Raw genomic sequence first — 22,872 nt, 5'->3', positions numbered from 1 at the left:
TGTCTGCTCCCATAAAGATTTATCATCTACAAAGGCAGTTGAGTTAATGTGTTATTTCTAAGTGTCTCTTAATACCAGTACTTTACATTACAGAAAATTTTAACATGTTTTCTTCACCATAATATGTACTTGTTAGTTTACGCAACAAATGTCTGTAGAGTTCTGACTACCATCAAGAACCAGGATCTTTCATAATTTAATTTTAAAATTCAGCTAATTCTCACACTTTTCCTTCCCAATGAGAGAGAGAGAGAGAGAGAAATAGAAGTATGTCAAATGTAGTTACTAAGGATAAACAAGACATCACTAAACTTCAGTGAGAACTATCCTGGTCTTGGACATAAGCCACCTCGGAAGGAGCCTTACAATCTGGTGAGGAAAAGAGAAAGGTTTAACAGTCCCTGTGCCACATGCTAGATCTCTAACCCAGGGGAAATGAATTCCATTTAGCGCATTTGTTTTCTATATTTATGAAAAACTACAGTCCCTCCTGAGACTCCTATAAGGATCAATTGAGATTCAAAGGCAAACCTCTTGGCAAGATGCGTAGCATATATTAAATGGTCAATAATTGTTATGGGTTAGTTTAATAAATTACCTATATTCCTAATTCAAATCATCACACTGGAACAAATAATGGAGAAAGATAAGGTTCTCTAAAATGGAATTACCTTTTGTCACAAATTTACCCCTAAGATGTGCAAAAATAACCATCACACATAACAATCTAATAAATTATCAGTCTTCTCACACACTATCAGAGAGTTTGAGGCCAGCTTTTAGCTATCTAAAATTTTAAAGTACAAAACTAGCCAAATAAATAAAGAGTATAATGCCAAACTCAACAAAGAGTACCAAAACCAAAGAAATTAATATTCCTCTTTAAATGTCTAAATCAAAGCATTTTGTATTTTGAAGCAGAAAGGAGAGGTTTAACAGTTTGTAAAGTACAATATGACTATATCACGGTAAGAAGAATAAAAACAAGTTGCAAGTTTCTTTAAAGATAAAAAGATAATAAAAATTATACTTTAAATCAAGACTATAAATAAATCTTAATAAAATCTAATTATAAAAGTAGAAATTCAAACAGGATTGTAATCATTAGTAAAATTAATATGAGCAAGTGAAACTGTATCCTGCACCACTCATATTTATACCATTATTGTTTGTTTTTTTTAAATTTAGATCTACATAAAAACTTGCCACATCAGGTGTTAGAACAACAGCAAACTAGCTAAGAGGAAGTACTAAGAGGTGGAAATAAGTTTAAATTGATGGTGGGCTAGGAGGAAGGTCAAAGGAAACAGAGGAAGGACTGAGGAAGCAAAACAATGGATAGAGGTATAAGCATAGGTGTGTACATATGTAAATACATTAATCCACCAAAATAGAGGTATTTGCCTATGTACATATATTTAGATGGAAATACACTGAGGTAGTGGACAGACTTCAGGCCTCTGCTCATACTCTGCTTCAATACAAGAACACTTTATTCTAACAAATCAGCATTCTGGGATGCTCACCCTCCTGACACAATCAGTGAAGATAAAATGGGTGCATAAGCAAATGTGAAGAAGGCAGATAATGCCCAGCTATTAAAAGATATATTGTCTGGGGTCTTAGACGACTGAAGTTAAACAAGTGGCCATTCAGAAGAGAATCAACAAGCCCACAAGAAATAAGCATACTGCTGGTGCAATGAGGAGTCATCGGGACCAGGTGATAGGCATCTGAAGACACAAACAGACAAACATATTGTTGAGAACAAGGGGAGTTGGAGCAGAGACCCAAAGCCCATCTGTAGACAATCCCCCACAGAGGAGCTATAGGCAACGGATCAGTCAACCAGGATGCAGTAAGGCATGGATGAAACACACAGTACTCCTCTGGTTCCTTGAGGGTTCCTCACCCCCCTGTTTCATGACCCCAGTGCTGCTTCTCAATTCAGACTAAACCGGAGCATCTACACGGGTATAAGTAAGAGATAAGAGATAGGCAGATAAAGAGATGGGGGCTCAAGACACATGGAATCTAAGAACAGGAGTAGAAATAGTGATGCCAGAAGGGGAGGGGGAAGGGAGGGAGAGCAGAGGAGAAAGGGGGAATTAACCTTAATGATCAAACAAAACCACACAGCCCTCTCCAGGGGGGAAGAACAACAGAAAACATGGGGGAAGGGAGACAGCAGTATGTGTGAGCTATATAAATAATTTATAATCAATGGGCCATGAGGGTGGGAAGGAAGGGAAAAAAGGAGAAGCTGATACCAAGGGCTCAACAGAAAGTAAATGTCTAGAAAAGTATGAAGGCAACATATGTACAAAAATGCCTGATGCAATCAATGTATGAATTATAATAAAGAGTTGTAAGAGCCCCCAATAAAATGATCTTTCAATAATTATAAAAAACTCACCACATCATTAACTACAAACACAATTAGCATAGATACACATAAAAATGATACTACCAAGAAACACACAGCAACTATCAAAGGCTACGGTGTTAACATTTTGATGCCTTAAAGCAGCAAATTTTGAGAAATCATTTCCTCACCTATTATCAGAAGGTAGAAGAGAAAGCAAAGCCAAAGCTGAAAGTTTTCTTCTTTCAGGCTGGGTGATATTGTCCATTCGATCGACCCACATTTCAATCATATTTCCCAAAAGCTGGCCCATCTAAAAATAGAGAAGACATTTTTAAAGTATTTGATATGCTAAATATTGTTGAGACTGAAAAAAAAATCACATCGGGTATAGTTTAAGTTCAAACACAGCAAATCACTGAACTTAAATACCAAAAGGTAGAACAAGTCCTAAGTCAAAAAGAGATAGAGCCTAAAACTGACTGGCTTACAACCCATTAATCCTGAGCTAAGTAGATTTTCTCAAAACCTGTATGCAATCAGTGACTTTAATTTGTTCATTTAACAAATAACCAATATACAAACTCTTAACTGGCACACTAAAAAACTACATACATTTTTAAAAACTGTCAACTTGTACTTAGATCAAAGTTTACTCAGCTGAATAATTATCATTTAAAGTTCTATCATTCACTGGAAAGATTGGTTGCTGCTCTCGGAAGAAAAATAGCTTGCAACCTCACCCTGCAGAATTCCCTAGAAAAAGAAACCAGTTCTTAGACATTTACATGCTACATTAAAGTGAAAATAAACACAAGAATGGATTAGACACTGTACATTGCACATACTACCAAATATAATGATTACGTGTGTTGGAAATGAGACACAGGTATGCTTATAACATGTTCCCACGTCTGGCCTCCTCCTAGCATTAGGGCAGTTCGACACAGAGTGGCTAGTGGTAACAAGCTGCGCTGCCAATCACAGGGTGGCCAATCCCACATTGCCAGCAGCTCTGCAGGAAAAGGACCAGGCTTTCTAATGCTGTAGAGTTGCAGTTTCAGAAACCCACCGCCTAGGCAGTGCCGCCTTGTCTTACAGATTGGACACAATGGAAATAAGTGGTTTATTTTGTTTCAGTATCTGTTTTAAAATGATATATTAAATATTCAAATCACTATGACATGGACATTGATAACATAAAATCTACCTTAAGTTCCACTTTAGTACTTCTCTTATCTTTTAAGAGAAATACTGCTGCATGTTAGTTATACTACGGAAACATTTCTTAGTTCCACATGACTATTTATACAGGAATTTTACAAACTGCTACACCAAACTCACACTATATTTACATTTCTGAGATAAACAGTAACATTTATCAGCTAATTTTAATTTTTTTGGATAAACAGCAACATCTTTCAGATGGTAGAAGAATTATTAGCTCATAGTGCTTCCCACAGTGTTTCTTTTTTTTCCCCCGCCCCCCTCACAGTGTTTCTTTCAATGATTTAATATCCTTATAAAGTACGTCCCCCAAAGTCAGGGTAAAAACCAAAGGAAAATGCAAGCATACAACCTGACTCCTGAGGTTTGCACATTTGGCAGTGCTCAGTAGTAAATACTTATTTCATTGGTAAGTGTGGCTCTTTATAGTTAGTCTTCTTTTTCTTTACATTTTCACACATTGTACTTTTACTGATAAGTTATTAGAACATGGTACATATTCAATTACTTGGATACAACTATTTAATAAATGCAATTATTGTATCCGTTTCTTTTGGCCTAGGAACATGGTGAAAAACATTATCAAGACACAAAAACCACCATATGGCAAATGAAATAAAATTTAATGACCTGTAGCAGAACGGTCAGTGGTCTGAACCCTCTATCCCAGGGGTTCTCAACCTTCCTACGGCCGCAACCCTTCAATACAGTTACTCATGCTGTGGTGATACCAACCATAAAATGATTTTCATTGCTACATAACTGTAATTTTGTAACTATTATGAATCATAATGTAAATATCTGATATGCAGGATGTAGTTTCACTGTTATGAGTTGAACATAATTAAAGCATAGTGATTAATCACAAAAACATTGTCATTATATATTGTGAAATATTTATTTCTAACTACAAATAAATGAAATTTTGTCTTGAAGCATGGTGTAGCATGGGTAACAGTCTTCATGCCCGGGTACTCATATGTGGGAGGACCCGCCTGGAGACAGAGTAGCAGTGTCTCATTCCTGAAACCTTTAGAAATGTGTTTTCCGATGGTCTTAGGCGACCCCTGTGAAAGGGCCATTCGACCCCCAAAGGGGTCTTGACCCACAAGGTTGAGAACGGCTGCTCTAGTCGCTCTAGAGAACATGTGGCAGCCAGCACTGTAGGGTCACTATTGACTGGAATGACTTGACAGCAATGGCTTTGGGTTTTATTCTTCACTTCAAGAAGCCCTGATGGTGCAGTGCTAAGTGAGCAGCTGCAAACCAACAGATGGGCAGTTGAAAGCCACTAGCTACCTGCTCCATGGGAAGCACTGTGCAGTCTGCTGCACTCAAGTAACTGACTGACTGAAGAACTTGCACGCTTCCTCGGGTGGTTAGTTTCATCACAGCATCTCTTTTACCCCGTCTCTAAAAAAAGCATTTCAGTAGTAATTATAATAAGGGCTCTTAATCCACGCCATGTATAACAAATTGATTTTTAAAATCAAACAAACAAGAGTACATTACTATGTAAAGTATTCCTGTTTCAGATTATGAACAAACAAATCAAAATTCCATCCTTTGGCTAAATGGAACCAAATGGTCTAAAATGAGCAAAATATCTCAGATGACTTTTGCTTTCTATTCTACTACATTACAGGTACAGCATGTCTGTCATTAAATGTTTACAATGTAAAGGTGTAAGTGATAGAAAATGACTTTTTAAATAAAGACTCAATATCTTATCCAACTAAGTACAATCTGCATTTGGATAAACATTTAAATCGAAACCAATGCTCTAGTGGCCCAGTGGGTCACACACTGGGCTGCTGACCACTGTAAGATCGACTCTGTCCTCTCAGTGTCACTATGAGGCACAACTGATTCACTGACATTAAGTTTGGGTTGGTTAAATAACATTGAAATGTAAGCCAAGCAACCTGAACTCACTGTCAGTGCATCAGTTGTGACTTTAAAATACTTGTTGCCTATGTGCTGTTTCCACCATTCTTCTGCAGAGTGGAAAACGGGTCATAACCCCAACGTAGGGGCTAAAGCAGAGCAGTCCGAAACTTTCAGGACAGGGCTTGCAGGGCTCATTACAACTAATTGAAAGGAGCTTTTCAAAGTTTTCTTGGGGATATGTAAACTCAGATTGAGGCCCACCCCCTTATCTTTGGGTCATACTGAAAGATAAGAACTAATCTAACCATCCCCATTGATTTGCCTATGTTTAAACTGGCCCAAATAATTTGAAATCCAATAGACAACCAATTTCCATTCCTCCTGTTTGTTTCACGTTCAAAATCACCTTTCCCCCCTAAATAAAACACATTCTTAAATCTCTAACTGATTATGTCTTACCTCCTGATTAAATTTATGTGCCATCTCATTAAGAAGTGAAGAAAAATAACTAGTGTTTTGTAGCAGTACTCGGCCCATGACTCCAAGATATGTGGACATTACTACAGGATACCTCTATACAATCCAAAACAGCACAGACAAAATTGTGTTAATATACATGTACAAGCAATAACTGAAATAACAATTCACAGGATACTCCTCATAGTACTTCTTTCACATGAATTCTAAATAAGTAATAAATATGATTCATAATTCTAATAAATGAATGAGTTCTAACTTAGTACATGTGTGTGTAAAAGAGATGGTGAGGAATCAATGGAATATTTATATCGCTTTAAGTAATCCTAATATGGTTAAATAACTCAAATTAAGAGCTGGATTTGCAAAGTAATCAGTGATATAGTATGTTCAGTATATTAAAAGACAACCATTATCTGTCCCTCATATTCTTACTAGCCAAGCATTGGAATAAAGTCATACCTCCTCCTCCTACTTTGAGCTGTGTAAACACACTAGCACATGAGTGAAAAAGATGAAGTATCAAAGGAAATCTATGCTTGCCTACATAAAGCAAGAAGAAACCGAGGACTCTAACTACCTAGAATATCAACTTACTTCAAAATCATAAATAAAAAACTATATCTAACAATGAAGAACAAACATGACAGGGGTTCAAAATAGTAAAACATTTCCACTCTCTTTTAATTCTGAAGTCTCCTCAAAATCTCCCACTAAAAAATAATAATTAAAACTAAAACCCTAAAGTGTAATATTATCCTCAAGAAAAAAAAAAATCTTACCTCCCCTTCTATAATCCCCCTGAAAACACAGGGCAGAATTGGTTGAAACATTTGCGGGCCTAATACTGGGTTCACTTTAAGGGCATTTTCCACAACCTGGAAGCAAAATGACACATTGGTTTATTCAATATAGTGCTGTTTCATGCAAATCATCCTTAATAAAAACAATAAATTAAATGCCACATGACAAATTGGAAAATACAGTGGAAGGTAGGCTCACACATTACAGAACTGTTGCTCTTTACTGTTATGTGCCCTCAAGTCAATTCTGACTCCAGTGACTTACGGTACAAAGGAGAGCTGTCCCATGGAATTCCACACCAGCCTCTCCACCGAAAATGAGCCTGTCTACTTGAAAATTTACAGCCTCGGACATATTCTATAGAGTCACTATGAGTTGGAATCAACTCAAATTAAGTACCGTATATACTCGTAATATAAGCCGAGTTTTTCAGCAAAAATAAAAAGTGCTGAAAAACTGGGGTTCAGCTTATACATGGGTCAGTGGTACCCCAGCGAGGTATAACATCTCACGGGTGATTGCCCTTCCTCCGCTGTTCATTCAAAGCCCCGCTGACACTGCAGGTCTTTGAATGTTTGTTTACTCACATCTAACCAATCACAGTCGGCCTATGACGTGGACGGCTCCAATTCACAGAAGCACCTTAGTGATTCACTTATGCTGGCAGCTGAACTGGTAAGGATGTGTCTGTGGCTGTGCTCCGTCTCTCCCCTCTGGTCTCTGTGTTAATTCACATCCTGCATTTCCCACCCTAGGCTTAACTCGAGTCAATCAGCTTTTCTGGTTTCCCGGGGAATGATTAGGTACCTCGGCTTATACTCGGGTCGGCTTATATTTGCGCATATACAGTAGGTGTGATTTGGGAGGGAATCTTTATAGAAAGAGCATTGGTGTCACAGCAGTTAGAGCTTGCTCACCAAAGTTCTGACCACTTGTTAGCCACAATGTGGGGATTTTCGACCCATCAGTTGCTCACAAGAACAATGTGAGAGTCCGTTTCCATAAAGATTTCCAGCCTTGGAAAGCTTTCTGAGCAGCGCTCCTCTAATTCAGACTCACTATGAGTCAGAAGAATCACCAACAGCAGTGAGTGTGGGGTTGGAATCTTTACAGGGACCGATCCCAGGTCTTTGCTCCAACAGAGCAGATATGGAGGTCAGTCCTATCACCAGTCTTTTAGTTTGTAGCTGAGCGCTTTAATAATGGTCTCAGCAAGAGTCCTCATTCCAGCACACTTCCCCAAGAGAAATCTTTCCATTTTTCATTGGAGAAATATTTCAATATAGCTATAGATCTTGAATAAAATTACATTTAATCACAATGCACTGGGCTAACAGAAAATGATGACTAATTCCATATTGAAGTAGGTACTTCCACTGACAATCAAAATCCTATAAAACGCTGAGGAGGAGCATTTCAATTTCAGAAGAAACTTTTGAAAACATCATCTAATTACTTCAGTTGCAATAAAAACTTTATATCTTTCAAACAAATATATATATGCCCAGTCAGACAACTTCAAGAAGAAACTAATATTAAAGGCTAAGTAATTAAAACAAAACAAAACTTGCAGCCATTGAGTCTATTCTGATTCACAGAAATTCTTTAAGATCAGAGTAGAACTGTCCCCAACGGTGCCAAGAAAGTAAGGTTTACAGGAGTAGAAAGCCCCTTCTGCTGCTGCAGTAACAGAAGCTTTTTAAAGTTACACAAATTTACAATGTTATGTTTTAACCTATTGCCTTCACTGTTTTTCTTTTATTTTAGTGAGGAGTAATGAATATACCATGGACCTGCCAGAGGAATGGATGATGAATAAGGAAGAACACAGAAGAACTGATAGATCTGAATATAGTGTTGGCAAAGAATATTCAAGGTACTGAAGACTGCCAGAAGAACAAACAAAGCAGTGCTTGAAGAAATACAGCCAGAATGCTCCTCAGAAGAAAAGATGACAAGACATGCTTTAGACATGGTATGAAGAAAAACTACCCCAGGAAAAAGACATCCTATTTATTAAATAGAGGGTCACTGTAAGATCCTCCATGAGATGGACCAACACTGTGTGCAACAACGGGCTCCAACGCAGTGATTGTGAGGAAGACAGTGGAACATGTTTCATTCTATTATACACAGGGTTGCTAAGGATCGGACCTGACGCAGGGCACTTAACAGTAACTAGGTCGTCTTCAGTACAGCCAACATTAGGAAACGCATTGCTTTCTTTCTAACGAGTATGTAACATAAACTGACCCAATCAAATTTAAGACTATAGAACTTAAATTTCCCTGATTTAACATTTGCATCTTCTTCTTAGACTGAAAAACCTCAGATCTAAATTAGTTCAGCTCATTTACTTCTATCTACTGTCATATATGCTAAAATAAAAAACAGTCAGACCAATGAATAGAACTTCCAAGCGATTTCAGGGTCAGAGTTACAGAAAGCGTCATCCAGCCTGGAGGGCTCCAGAAAATCTGCATTACATGAGCATTTCCCCTTTTGGCCAGAATACCGTAGAAACTCACTCATCAAGGCACTCAGGAATGGTAGCCTGGCACCATCCAATTTCGCTCTGATGGCAAAGTTTCCAAAGAGGTAAACTTTCTATTTTCAGTATGTAAAAGAACCCATGTGTTCCCAAAGTCACGGAGAGTTACGGTCTCAGAAACCCATCCAGGCAGTCCCACCCTTTCCTACAGGGTGGCTCTGAGGAAGGACTGACTGACTGAGTCATTCTTTCCACCAAACAGTCTGTGGAAAAAGTGGTTAAGTCAACTCATAACTCAATCTCACAGTGCTTTTCGGCAATTAAACCACATTTGGATCTGCAGCAAAGCTCAGTATATATCCCTCCCATTTTGTCACGCAGGCTATGAAGAAGATGTATATTCGAGGATCAAGACTCAATAAAATTAATAATTTTCACATCTTCAACTACATCTTTACAGAATTATAGAAACCTTTATTGAGCAAATATACCAAAATGTGAAGCTATTGCCTCTTGAAATTTCCTCCATATAGGTTTACATACTTCTGAATGCACTGTTTCCATTTCTCCAACACTTCCTTGAAGAATTTATGCTCTTTAATTTAGACCACATAGTGTTGGCATCCTGGAAAGACCCAAATTGGGTTCCTTTTATTATTTTACTTTATTGTTTAAATCATTTTATTGGGGCTCTTACAGCTTATAATATTCCATACATCAACTGTATCAAGCATATTTGTATCTATGTTCCCATCATAATTTCCACATTTTCTACTGGACCCCTTGGTATAAGCTCTTTTTCCTCCTCCTTCCCCCACCCTCGTGTATCCTTATCAATTATGTATTATTTCATATCTTACACTGTTCCACTGTCTCCCTTCACACACATTTGGTATTCATCCCCTTCAAGGGGCAGGGGGATATATATATATATAAATCTTGGGATGGATTCCCCCTCACTGACTATGCCCTAACCCTCATGATATCGTACTCTGATAACTGTTCCTGAAGGGTTTCTCTCTCCTGAATTCCATGTGTCAAGAGCTCTTATCTATACCGATGTATGTTCTCCAGTCTAGCCAGATTTATAAGTTAGAACTGGGTCATGGTAGGGGTGTGTGTGTGTGTGTGTGTGTGTGTGTGTGTGTGTGTGTGTGTGTGTGTGTGTGTGTGTGTGTGTGTGTTTTCAGGAACTAGAGGAACTCTGTTGCTATACTATACCTTGGTTGAATTATCCCTTCCTTATACCACTTCTGTTGGGGGATATCCAATTATCTGCAGATTAGCTTTGGGTCTCCACTTTAACCCCCTCTTTCACAATGATATAGTTGTTTATTTTGGATCATTTTATACCTGATGCTTGATCCTGTCGACACCTCATGAACACACAGGCTGGTTTGCTTCTTCCATATGTGCTTATTTGCTTCTCTGCTAGATGGCCACTGTTCAACATTTTAAGCCTTTAAGACACCAGGTGCTGTATGTTTTGATAGCCAGGCACCATCTGCTCTCTTCACCACATTTGCTTATGTACCTATATTTCTTCTGCTACATTCTTCATATTCCTAGCGTGTTTTCAATTTCACTTTTAAATTCTTTAATAATCCAATGGATTTCAAACTTTAAGTGTTTTGTTTCCTAAGCTTATTTAGCTTCCCTTATTCTTGTTGCTGATTTCTAGCTTCATTCTATTATGGTCAGATCAGATGCATCAAACTTTTGAAAGTTACTGAAATTTACTGTGTGTCCAAAAATAGTCTGTACCAAATACATGTGCAATGAAGTAAAGTGTTTACCATGCTACCATTGAGTGGTGTCTGTTAGGTCCAACTGGTTAATATTATACGGGTCTTCTATTTCTTTATAAAATTATCTGACCCATCATCAAAAAGTGGTATGCACAAATTGTCCTCCTCTGTCTCCTAATAAATTTTGACTTTTATTGTCTTATAATTTGTGTGCGTGAGATATTGCCACTCCTGCTGTCTCTATATTACTGCTTACTTGGTATGTTGTGCCCCCACAACTTTAATCTACTTAAGCACCTGTGTGCCCCTTGTAGACACACACACAGAGACTTACTTTGAACAGAAGAAAAAAATCGAGACTGTTCTGCAACTTGGAAATTACTTTAAATCTGTAGTAGGGCTCTTTCTCTTTCATTTGTGAAATGGCATGGAACTCTTTGGCTGACTAAACTGCAATGCATTCATTCAACTTAGTTACCGATTGCTAATCATTCTTTGTTCAGCATTTTGGTATTATAAATAAACCTTTTGAAATTTAGTTTCAATCCTTCTATTTTCAAAATATACTTGTAAAGTGTTTGTAAATCCTATTTCAAACACAAGAGCTTATGTTTTCATTAAAACTCAAGCATTATTTTCATCATTTAGATTGACAGATGTAAATAGAAACTTTAAAGTAAGAAGTTCTGGGTTTCTAAAAAACTGGGGGTGGGGTTGGGGGTGAGAAGAGAGACAGAGTGAGACAAAGACAGACAAGGGATGACTACTATTCCCATAAGTTGATGCAAGAATTAAATATAACCTAATTGCTCTGTGCTTAGAAACATATGTAACACATAAGCCAAACTCCCTTCCACTGAGCCAATTCCAACAGGGACAGAGGAGAACTGGCCAGAAGGTTTCCAAAGCTATAAATCTTTACGGAAATAGACTGCCATATTTTTCTCCCAATGAGTTAGTGGGCTAATAGGAAACTACTCATCATTCACTTAGCACCTGGGAACATGATCCCTACACCACCAGGGCTCCTCATGTAACACACAGCGAAGGCAAAGTAACCTATTACTACTATTACAAAATAAATGACACCTTCAAAGTATCCATGCCTTTTTAAATAAGCCTCTTCCAGTAAATGAGATAAACTTGGCACTATGCTACTTCAAATAACTTTGGGAATAGAAAAGAATTTCACTCAAAGCAGTATGCATGCATGTCAACAAAGTCCAAATAAAGACGATGTTACAAGTTGATATGTGTGTATTTTTAGATAAGTGTATTCATCTAGATAACTTGCTGAGAGTCACAGAGCATAATAAAAGCCTATTTTTGTTCTAAACCATCAAATTCTGAAACAGCTATACTGGTCTCTCCATCCAATTCTCATAACACTGTAATTCTCTGCTTCAGAGAACAAAGAAAGTAACTTCTACATACTTCAGAAAATAGTATTACGGTGACATTTACTCAAAATATACTTTAAGTGCTATAAAGCAATATACTAAGAAAAATATCTGAGCCCTATTATAATGAAAAGTAGTGAACTCATATTAAAAACTGTTATTATAGGGACATTAGAACTCTGAAGATATTCACAAAGTCACAAATGCAATGTTTTCTTAGACTTCAAGTAATGGCATGAAATGAAACGCTAGTCCTAAAATATTCTTTATATGAAAACACAAATAATGTATCAGTAACTCTTATATTTGGAGTGCTTCAGGTCCACTTATTAAATAAAATTCAGCTTTTGTTATTTTAAACCAAATGTAAAGGTGTAGCTAAATCAATGATAACACTAAAAAAGTCTTAACCACATGTTATCAAAGAACCAGTTTTTAACCAAATGTTTGCATCCTAATGGCCTTCTGTTGGCATTTATACAGAGAAATTGTATATCTATAAATTGTGTTAAGTGTTATAAATACTTGACAAATATATTTGCTTGATGGTTAGTTCTGTTCTGAACCAGTCAAAAATAAGCAAGATACAACTAATAGAAAAAATGAGATCACCTTCTACTTAAAAAGAAAAAAAAGAAACAAGTAGATTTTTCCCCCTAGTAAAATTATAAGGGCTATATTATACAGCATTTAAGTTTTGGGCTTTTCCATAATAAAAAACTTTCACATGATTTTTATTCTGATAAGAATCAATATAATCCACATTCCAGAGCCTAAAGAGATATAAAGATTTATCAGTGTGTAAATCACCTGCTTAATGGCACTAAGGAGCTCTGGTGGCTGGGTTGAGTAAGCTTTGAACTGCTAAACGCAAGATGAGCGGTTCAAATCCCCCAGCTGCTCCACTTTAGAAAAATGAAGCTATCTCCCCTGAAAGTCCATGGCTTCGAGTATCTGCTCTGTAAACCTTCACTTAATCCATCATAAAAAGTGTTTTAAAAAATATTATTTCCCTCAAGGGAGATTACATAATTAGAAAAAAATAGCAAACATTGATGTTAGTTTATTACATTAGATCTTGTCCTTAGCACATTATATAAACTCGTGTAATCATCATATCAACCAAGAAAATAAAGGTATCACCATTCACATTTTACAAAGGAAAGATGAGGACAAGAAGTGAATTAACTTGTCCAATCACACAGCTGTGAAGTAGCAGCTCACTATAAACCACAGGTAACTTATCACTTCCTCATTTCCACAAGCGCACGGCTAGTCTTTCCTCAAAGACAGACTTCGTTTGGATGCTCCACTGACATCTGTTCAACATCACAGTAGCACACAAGTCTCCACTGACAGAAATCCGGCAGCTGGGCTTGGGGTGCACTGACTGGTCAGGAACTGCATCCAGATCTCCCACTTGGAAGGTGAGAATTCTTTTTTTCTAAGCCACCACTGCTACCCTAGAGCCAGTACACTGGACTCTGTCTGCCATGTCCTGTCACTAGCTGTCTCATCTCTTCCTCCTGCTAATCATCCAAACGCAAAGGTAGGTCTGATCTTGCAAAAGACAGAAAATCTCTAACAATTTATATTTTAAAAGATGACAATTACCTTGAGCACTTGAACTTGACCTTCTGTAGTAATTTCCTTCAATAGCTCACAAAAGGACTGACATAGACCTATTGCATATGTCTGAAATTCAATCATAAAGCAATATATATAAATGTATGCATATCAAACAGCGTAAAATCTAACACGAAGCTCATAAACTCTTTGAGAATTATATACTATGCATACAAAGGTTTAAATCTAATTTTAGAAAAAGTTAAAAAAAGATTACATATTATAAAACTAAATTGATTTTTATTGGAGCACATTTTGTAGTCAGAGAACAGCATCACATGTGCACTGCAGTGAAAGAACAGTACTCATGGTCACAGCTTGTTTACTTTTTCATTAAAGTAACAAATCTTAAATTTTGAAAAGGCAGACCCTGGTTTCAAAGTAGAAACTATCAAAATAATAAGTGCATTATTCTTACAAATGAAAAACTACTACAACATACCTGTAAAAATTCTGTTGATGACAAAAAGATATAACCATTGATGATCTTAAAGCAGGTTCTGAGATTTTCTGAACTTAGTTCTGCCAAAATAATAAATTTTAAAAGGGGTGGGGTGCAAATTAACTCACAGATTAAATGATTTATTTATAACTCTAAATTATATATCTTTCTTTAAAAAATCTTTTGTGTATTCTTCAAATGCAGAGGGTATACACACCGGTCTCAAGAAAGTGCCTTTCTAACCCTCTCAGCTAGATTAAAACACTTGGAAAACCAGTACCAAGCTCCCTTTCTCAGTCCTTCCCCCAAATAAATCTAAGTAACCTTATCATCTGGCTTTTCCTTTCAAATTAAATTATTATTGCTATCACAGTAGGTAACATGAGAATGAATCTTATCATCGTACTCTTACACACGGTTGTGGGGTAAACTCAATGAGAACTTACTGCTGTGCTGACACTGAATAGAATACCCTAATTTATGAAATGATTCATTACATACTTTCCCCAAATATCATACTGTATCTGAGTATTCTTGATTCTTAGATTTTGTCCTTCAATTTTGATTTTTAAACTTGCACAATAGAGGTGTAAAAAATGTAATCAGCAAATAGCACATGACTAGAACTCTTTTCAAATACAAAGTATAAAATATTTTGAACATGAGCAACTGATGATGCAATGAATGGTATTTGACATCTTATGAAGAGTATTACAAAAGAACACCAACACTATATTCATTTTATAGATCAAGATATGATCCAAGAAATCATTTACGTAAACATTTTTGGTTGATAATAACTTAGAAATTTTATATAACATCTTGGGACATTAGAAAAATGATTTTCTGGCTAAATACTAAACTAGATCCTGGGTTTTTACCTAACTCATAACCTGAAAAAGTAAAACGGCAGGCTCTTCAGATATAACCTGCCATGTGATTAATTTATTAATACGATTTATAGAAATTAGAAAAATGTAAACCTTTCCAAAATTAAAATGTTTATATCAACATAGTAATAGGTTGAAATGTCATTAATTCTTGGTTCCAACTAAGTAACCAATCCGAAGGGTCAAATTCGTTACAGTTACTGCTTCTTTCTTTTAATAAGCAGTAATGATTCCCAAAAGTTATATAGAATAAAACTCTAAAATCATCGCGGAGCACGTTTAAAATACTAGCAATATTAACAGTAATAGTGACCACAGCAGTAATAAACACAAGAGCAAAACAGTAAAATGGGCTTAGGATATGTCAGATATTCTAAACACATAAATGCTGGCAGAACATTGATTTGACAAGGACTACACATCAACTACAAAGCTTTTAATGATAAAAACCATACTAGAAAATGGTCAACAATTACTCTAAAGTAAAGATGAAAGGGTAAGGGGAACCAGATCACATGAAGGAAAACATCTAGAAGGAAAATAATGAGGATGTTAAAACGTTGTGAGAAATGTAACCAGTGTAGTATCTGCACAATATCTATAATAATTGTTCAATGGAAACCTAACTTGCTGTGTGAACTTTCACCAAAACACTATCAGATATGGAAAATACAAAACTATACTAAAACCATTACTAAAATCTACGATAAAAGTAGTTTCTAAAAGTTATGCTAGAGTTATATCCTATGCTTTTATATTTGTGTGAATCGCTTCCTTCTGGCTCCTGAATCCCTCTCCCATCGCACTGAGAATTTTACAGGATAGAGCCAAAGCATGCTGAATTTGGGATGGAATACAAAAGTAAAGAAAAACCACTCTAGAGGAGTGAGCGCTGGTAGCTTAATAGGATACACATTGGACTGCTAACTGCAAGGTCAGCAGTTCAAACCCAATGGCTACACCTTGTGACAACGATGAGGCTTTCTGTTTTCATAAAGATTCAAGGTCTCAGCAACCCAGTTCTGCTCTGCCCTACAGGCTCCAATGAGATAGGATCCAATAGCTGGCAATGGTTCTGTTCTGGTTTTTGCTTCCCTTTACAAGACTAAGACGATAGCGAATATATCTACCTGAGAGAATAAAAAAAAGTAGTACGGGTTACTTAAAATGGCATTGTATGTGGTCTCCAAATCAGAAAAACAGAAAGTGGAGAGGGTGTCACTGGAGAATAAAGGAAAGGAAATAGGTTAAATCCTATTCTTCCTCTATAACTGAGGGGGCAAATTCACGTTTTCTACCAGGCGCGTTGCTGAGTGACTGGCCTACTGGCACTAACTAGATCTTTGAAGGGTTTGTTTGTTTGTTTGTTTGCTTGTTTTATGGAGATGCTGAATGGTAAATAACAAATATCTCTTTATGGGAAAACAAATGGTTATTTTGGTATTATTTGACATCTCACCTGATTCTGAGGAATGGAGCAGAAGAAGAGAAAAACTCAGAAAATGTGAGGGACATAATCCAGCCACCATGGTCATCCAACAAATGAGAGGAAAATTTTTTTTTATCAGTTGAAACTGTTTTTAGACCACATTTACTTTCAAAGTGTGAGTCTACTTTTTTGGTACATCGTCAAACCTCAGTAATATTTTTGCTGCTATTAAAGTTTATCACAACAAGTAAGTTTTCGCACAAGTCTTTAGACATTGCCATAATAATTGTCTTTTTTCCCTTAGGCTTTGCTACCTAAATACTCTCTCATGACAAGTATTAATATGCCCAAAATTTGAATGAAGGAATTACAGATGCTTCATGGATGAGTCTCGACATATTAGGGCTCTGAATGGAATAAATTTGAATAGTTTTTGTTATTAAACAATAAAAGATAGGATTTTGCAAGAAGAAATGAGATAAAAGGGCGATAACTGGTATTGTATGTAATTTTTAAATACTCCATTAGTTTATATGTGAACCTACAATGGTAAAAAAACAATTCTAGAAACAAATTATAAAAAAAAATTTTTTAATAATGACTTCCTTGTGAATGGCAGCTGACATGTAACAGAAAAGTATTGCCTTTCTTTCATTAATACTCACAGAATACATGTGCACATGGGTAAATGAATTTAACTAGACCTCATCCAAGAAGACTACAACTATTCTTATTTCTGGGCTTCATATTCCAACCTACTGCTTACAAAACATTTGGCTTCATAATGTTACAGTTCATATGTAACTAATACTTCAATAACCAATAGATTTAATTTCCTAATATTTAATCATGGTGCTTCCTTAGCTAAATCAGAAAAATATGTGCAAAGCATATTTGTGAAAAACCATTTATAAAATTATTTTGTAAAAGAAGCTGGACAAAATCTTGGTATATAGAAGCAGTTCCAGAATCTAGTCTGCCAGAGCACTTAAAGGACTGTCACCATACACAGAAACCTTACTAAGAAAGCTGGAGGTTAATTTATAATTTTGTTTTGTTTTGATTTCAAATTTTCCCACAAGGTAATACACTTTAGTGTTCATTCTTTAATAAGCAAGAATCCCTGGTCTCTGTGTGGCACAATTGTTATTATGATCAGCTCCAACTCACAAGGTTATAAATTCAAGTCTACCCAAATACCCCTCAGAAGAAAGAAAGGCATCAGCCAATGAAACACTGGGAAGCACAGTTCTAGTCTGCCACAGATGGGGTAATGAGTCAGAATTACACTTACTGCTTCTTTCTTTAATAAGCAGAAATTATGCCCAAAGTATATTTTAAAAAAACTAAAACTTTAATATTATTCAAGGTTTAATCAGTAATCCAGGACTTAACGAAAAACAGACGCTGTAATTTAAAACCAGTTATAATGCCCTCAAATGAAGACTACATTCATAAACACCATTAAGTTATGCTTTTACACATACCCAGAAGTGGCGACATATTCTGAAATATTCGAAGTAACTCTGGCGTTATACACGGGCTGTTTTCCAATGTCACTAACCTACAAGGGAAATAGGGGATTAAATCACACTTCCGGGGAATTAACATATAAAAGTAGTCTCAAATGAACAAAAACAAGTGAAAAAGACAGGAAGTTATAAAAACTACCAAGATTCATCATAACTTAAAAACCTACCTGTAAGTTATGTATAATACTGTTTCTAGGCACATAGCCAAAATACATATATAATACTAAGATTATAACAAAGATAGAAGTATGATTATTTTGGATTATCAAGGAAACAGAAACATCATTTCACTGTTCTGATTTTCTTAAAAATCTTTCTGCCACATTTCATTGATTCATCCTTTGATAAAAAATTGGACTAAGAAAAACTACATATTCTGCAAACTCAATAGATATGAATTTTAAATATAACAAAGGCCAATAGCAAGCAATCTCACTCACAATGTAACCAATGTGAAACAATAAATGCATAAAAAATATTCACAGGCTGTTTCTGGTAGCACTATGGGTTAAGTGTTGAGCTGTTAACCACAAGGTAGATGGTTCAAACTCACCAGGCGTACTGCAAGAGGAAAGCGAAGCTATCTACTCCATAAAGATTTAAAATCTTGGAAATCCCGCATAAGACTGCTATAAGCCGGAACCATTACAATTGCCGTAGGTAGATACCTAAGTATCTACCACCCCCACCACCCCATAAAAAGGTTTTGGGAAAATCATGATTGTGACAACAGTTATAAGATAAAGGGGTAAGTTGAAGAGTCTACTGTCTAAAGGGCCTACTGTCAAAAACAGGCAGTCAATCACAATAAAAATTCTTAGAAGGTTATTAATAGACAGGAACTTTTTTATCCTGGTCAGAGGGTACCAATCAAACACCCAGAGCAAACATGTTTACAAATATGCTGAAAGCACTCTTTTCAAAAACCAAAAGCACTAAAACTGATTACGGTGATGACTTTACTACTCTTTTCAATATGAATGAACTACTGAATTATATGATAGGTGAATTATATGTCAATAAAACTTTTTAAATTCTGCCGACGTTAAGGTTTTAAAGAGTTAAGGAGTGGCTATACGTCTATTATATAATAAATGTATGTTTCAGATGTTTAAAAAAAAGAATCCTTTCTTCTCATGACTACCTTCACATCTATTTATTGTTCTGTGGGAAGGGCTTCTTAAATCACCTACCTAGTAAATTAATTTTAAAAGACCAAGAATGGTAAAAGAAAAGAGTTAAGCAGTCCTTTCTCACTATTGGTTTGACATAAGAGAGAAAATCTATAGACAAATTATCTGATTAATTTGAATAAGAGTTTAACAGTTATCAATACATAACGGCCAACTGTTTCCATAAGCCAAGCACATCTAAGTGAAATCAACGGTTTGTAGACACCACGAACAGCTAGCATGTATCTAAGTGACATCGTTAGGGAGGCATGGAAACAAAAACCAACATATAAAGATGTTCTTTCTCTCTAAATTGTCACACAAAACAGATTGAACTACAACTACAATACCTATAGGGTTTTCCCTGTAACTTAAAGTCCATTCCTACAGGAAGTGTGGGACAAATCGCCAAGAAAAGAAGAAATTTCTTAACAAAAAGGTGTATCAACAAGGAAAAGATATACCTGCTTTACCAGATAACAGTACTTAGTATAAAGCCCTATATTTAATAGATCCATTCTTCACTTAACAACAGAGGTCCCAAAGACCAGCATGTTATGTGAAAATGGAGAATGATCACATGAGATCACAAATTGGAGGATGACTATATCATTAATTACATAACTATAAAATCACGAAGAATCACGGCCCAGGCAAGCTGATATGTAACAGTAACCATCCTTCACAGACGGTTACACTCACTTTGCATCTCAGTGTATATTAACAGCCGGGTATCTGTCATTAACACCAAAAAATAGTTATTTGACTATTAATACTGTCTTAACTGTGAAATATCTATTAGTGAGATAGATTGGTAAGGAGTAGGTGTATACTAAAGACAATAGAAGGCTTTTCATATGACAGAAGAGGCTTTAGGGACCAATAAGGAAAGGCTGACCAGTCTTAACTGGTAACTATATTGCATAGCAGTTTATGTCAAGAGAATATTTTTATGACGTTAAGAGAAATTCTTTTTAATTGACATAAAATAATACTACAGCTAACAATTTTGTTTCCCAATAGATACTTCTAAGAAGTTGTTTGGGTTTTTTTTAAGTTAGGTACAGGGGGAAAATTATTTAAAATACATAAAATTGCAAAAGGAACAGTACCTAAAAGAATAATACGTAAAAATAAGTCAGTAAGAGGAAAATGAACATAATTAGTGAACAGGCATGTCACAGGAAACAGACTGGCAACAAACACAAAAAGAGACACTAAGGGTGGATAATTTCACAAAAACAGATCAAATCTTAAAGTACCTATGTCAATATCAGTATCAGAGAAACTTTATATCCAAAAGAATTATGTCATTACTATAAGCAGCACCAAGTCATTTCGGACTCCCAGAAACTCTAAGGATACAATACGACTGCTCCACAAGGTCTCTAGGGCTATAGCATTTATGGGAACCGATTGTCACATCTTTCTTCGGAGGAAGTTTAAACCACCGACCTTTCAGTTAGCATCCGAGGGCTTCCCAAGTGTGCAACGAGGGGTCCTTCCAATAGAATCACAGGGAAGATGGACTAGTCCAAGTATGTACGTATTATATCACATCAAGTTTCATAAAAAATATTTCAAATATTATATTTTATGAGAATATTGTTACAAAATCAAATCACTTTATGAAACAATAATTGCACAATATGAAGGTATTGTTTTTTAGCTTCTCCTCCATGGTGCCTACACTTTCTGAAGGTGGGGTTTCCATCTGTCTAAGCTTCCTCAAAGAACACTGTGCTCTTTCATCTAAACTATATTAAAATAACAGTTTGGGCATCCATGAGGAAAGCATGGCATATTCCTTTTGATGGCTCTTTGGGTTTGGGGAACAAAAATAGTCTAAAATGGCTGGAGTAAAATCATGGCTTTCAGGGGAATGGACTGCGGTTTCCCAATGAAATTCACATAGCATAGTTCTTGCAACCCTAAGAGAATGGGCAGGTACATTGCTGTGCTATCGAAGAATTCCTGGTCTTTTACTCACCAATGCAGTGTTCCATTTTCTTAAATCATCTTTCTAATAAGCCCCTGTAACCATGCTGTCTTCTTCAAGAAACGCTACCAAAATTACCAACACAGAGAGGTCAGAATCTCCTGGTGAGTTGACCTCTCTGCTTTGAATTTACCTGGCCAAGATGATCCTCTCACACATTATTGTCTTGATAGGACATTTTGTGTGAAGGCACCGTAATGACTCTTAAGTGTTTATTGAAAACACCTGTCTGCAGTCATCCACTGATTTCAGACATGCCTAAATGCACGTGTCTGAAGCAACTTACGCATGCATGAACTGAAATACGAGTAGCAATAAATTTGACTTTCTCATTATTTGTTGAATGATTTAATATGCAAAATCATCTAATTTTTCAGTTGTGAATCATCTTTTTAGGTGCAATTATAAAGCTGTTAAGAGTGAAAAGGCACACTGATACAAATAAAACTGAGTGGGAGATGTTAATAAATCTGTATTAAGTTAAAAGAGCAAAATAATGTGAACTATACAACTGACAAGTTAAAAGAAGAGATGGCATATAAAGCTCTAGTGTGGAGACACCGCATCTCTACTGTAGGTGAATGTGTCACAAATATAGAGCCGACACTCCAAAAGATTAAAACAGAAAGAACAGCCTCCACAACTATACTGGGTGCCTTCCACACACCTCTCTCTGAAAAAGATACATCACAGGGAAAGAAACTCAACAAGGAAGCTAGAGAGCTAAACACTACAGCTAGACAATTTTACCTGATATTTACAGAGTTTTTCATCCAAATACATATAAATTCACATTCTTCTCAAGCCCGCATGGCACATTTTCAAAGATAGACCACATGCTGGGGCATAAGGAGAATCTATATAAATATAAACACATTGGTATCATACAGACATCTCTCGGGGACTGCTGCAATAAGGCTGCAAATCAACAAAAGGAAGACAAAAAACAAGAGAAAACAATTGGAGGATCAATAACTCTTTACTGTAAAATGAATGCATACTGGCACAGATCAGAGATGAAATTAGGAAATTTCTAGAAAACAGTAAGAATGACCACATGACGTACCGAAACATCAGTGACACGGCAAAGGCATTTATCAGAGGAAATTTCATAGCAATACATGCAATGTATATATTGGTGTCAGCTCCTCTTTTTTCCCACCATCCTTTAGTCTCCCACCCTCATGAACCCTTCGTAAATTATGTTATTATTTTTTCATCTCACACAGTTCACTGTCTCCCTTCACCTACATTTCTGTTGTTTGTCCCCCTAGATGATGACAGGTTGTATGTCAACCATTGTGCCTTCTACCTCCCCTCATTGTATCACTACTCCCATTACTGTAACTGAGGGGTTTATCTGTTCTGGATTCCGGTGCT

General features: G+C 36.2%; 1 protein-coding gene across 1 annotated transcript in view; it reads right to left on the bottom strand.

The window, feature by feature from the left end:
* IPO11 (importin 11) overlaps positions 1-22,872 on the bottom strand; it is a 212,939-nt gene that overhangs the window by 60,238 nt on the left and 129,829 nt on the right. The window contains exons 22-27 of the mRNA XM_075541076.1: positions 18,277-18,353; positions 14,471-14,550; positions 14,017-14,097; positions 6,742-6,837; positions 5,942-6,055; positions 2,557-2,678 (exon numbers count right to left, since the gene is read on the bottom strand). Coding sequence (XP_075397191.1) covers positions 2,557-2,678; positions 5,942-6,055; positions 6,742-6,837; positions 14,017-14,097; positions 14,471-14,550; positions 18,277-18,353 — 570 coding nt within the window. The remainder of the gene's footprint in view (positions 1-2,556; positions 2,679-5,941; positions 6,056-6,741; positions 6,838-14,016; positions 14,098-14,470; positions 14,551-18,276; positions 18,354-22,872) is intronic.

This window comes from Tenrec ecaudatus, chromosome 2 (genome assembly GCF_050624435.1).
Source record: "Tenrec ecaudatus isolate mTenEca1 chromosome 2, mTenEca1.hap1, whole genome shotgun sequence".
NCBI lineage: Eukaryota > Metazoa > Chordata > Mammalia > Afrosoricida > Tenrecidae > Tenrec > Tenrec ecaudatus.
Note: the sequence above shows the minus strand (reverse complement) of the source record. Positions and strands in the feature narration are given on the sequence as shown.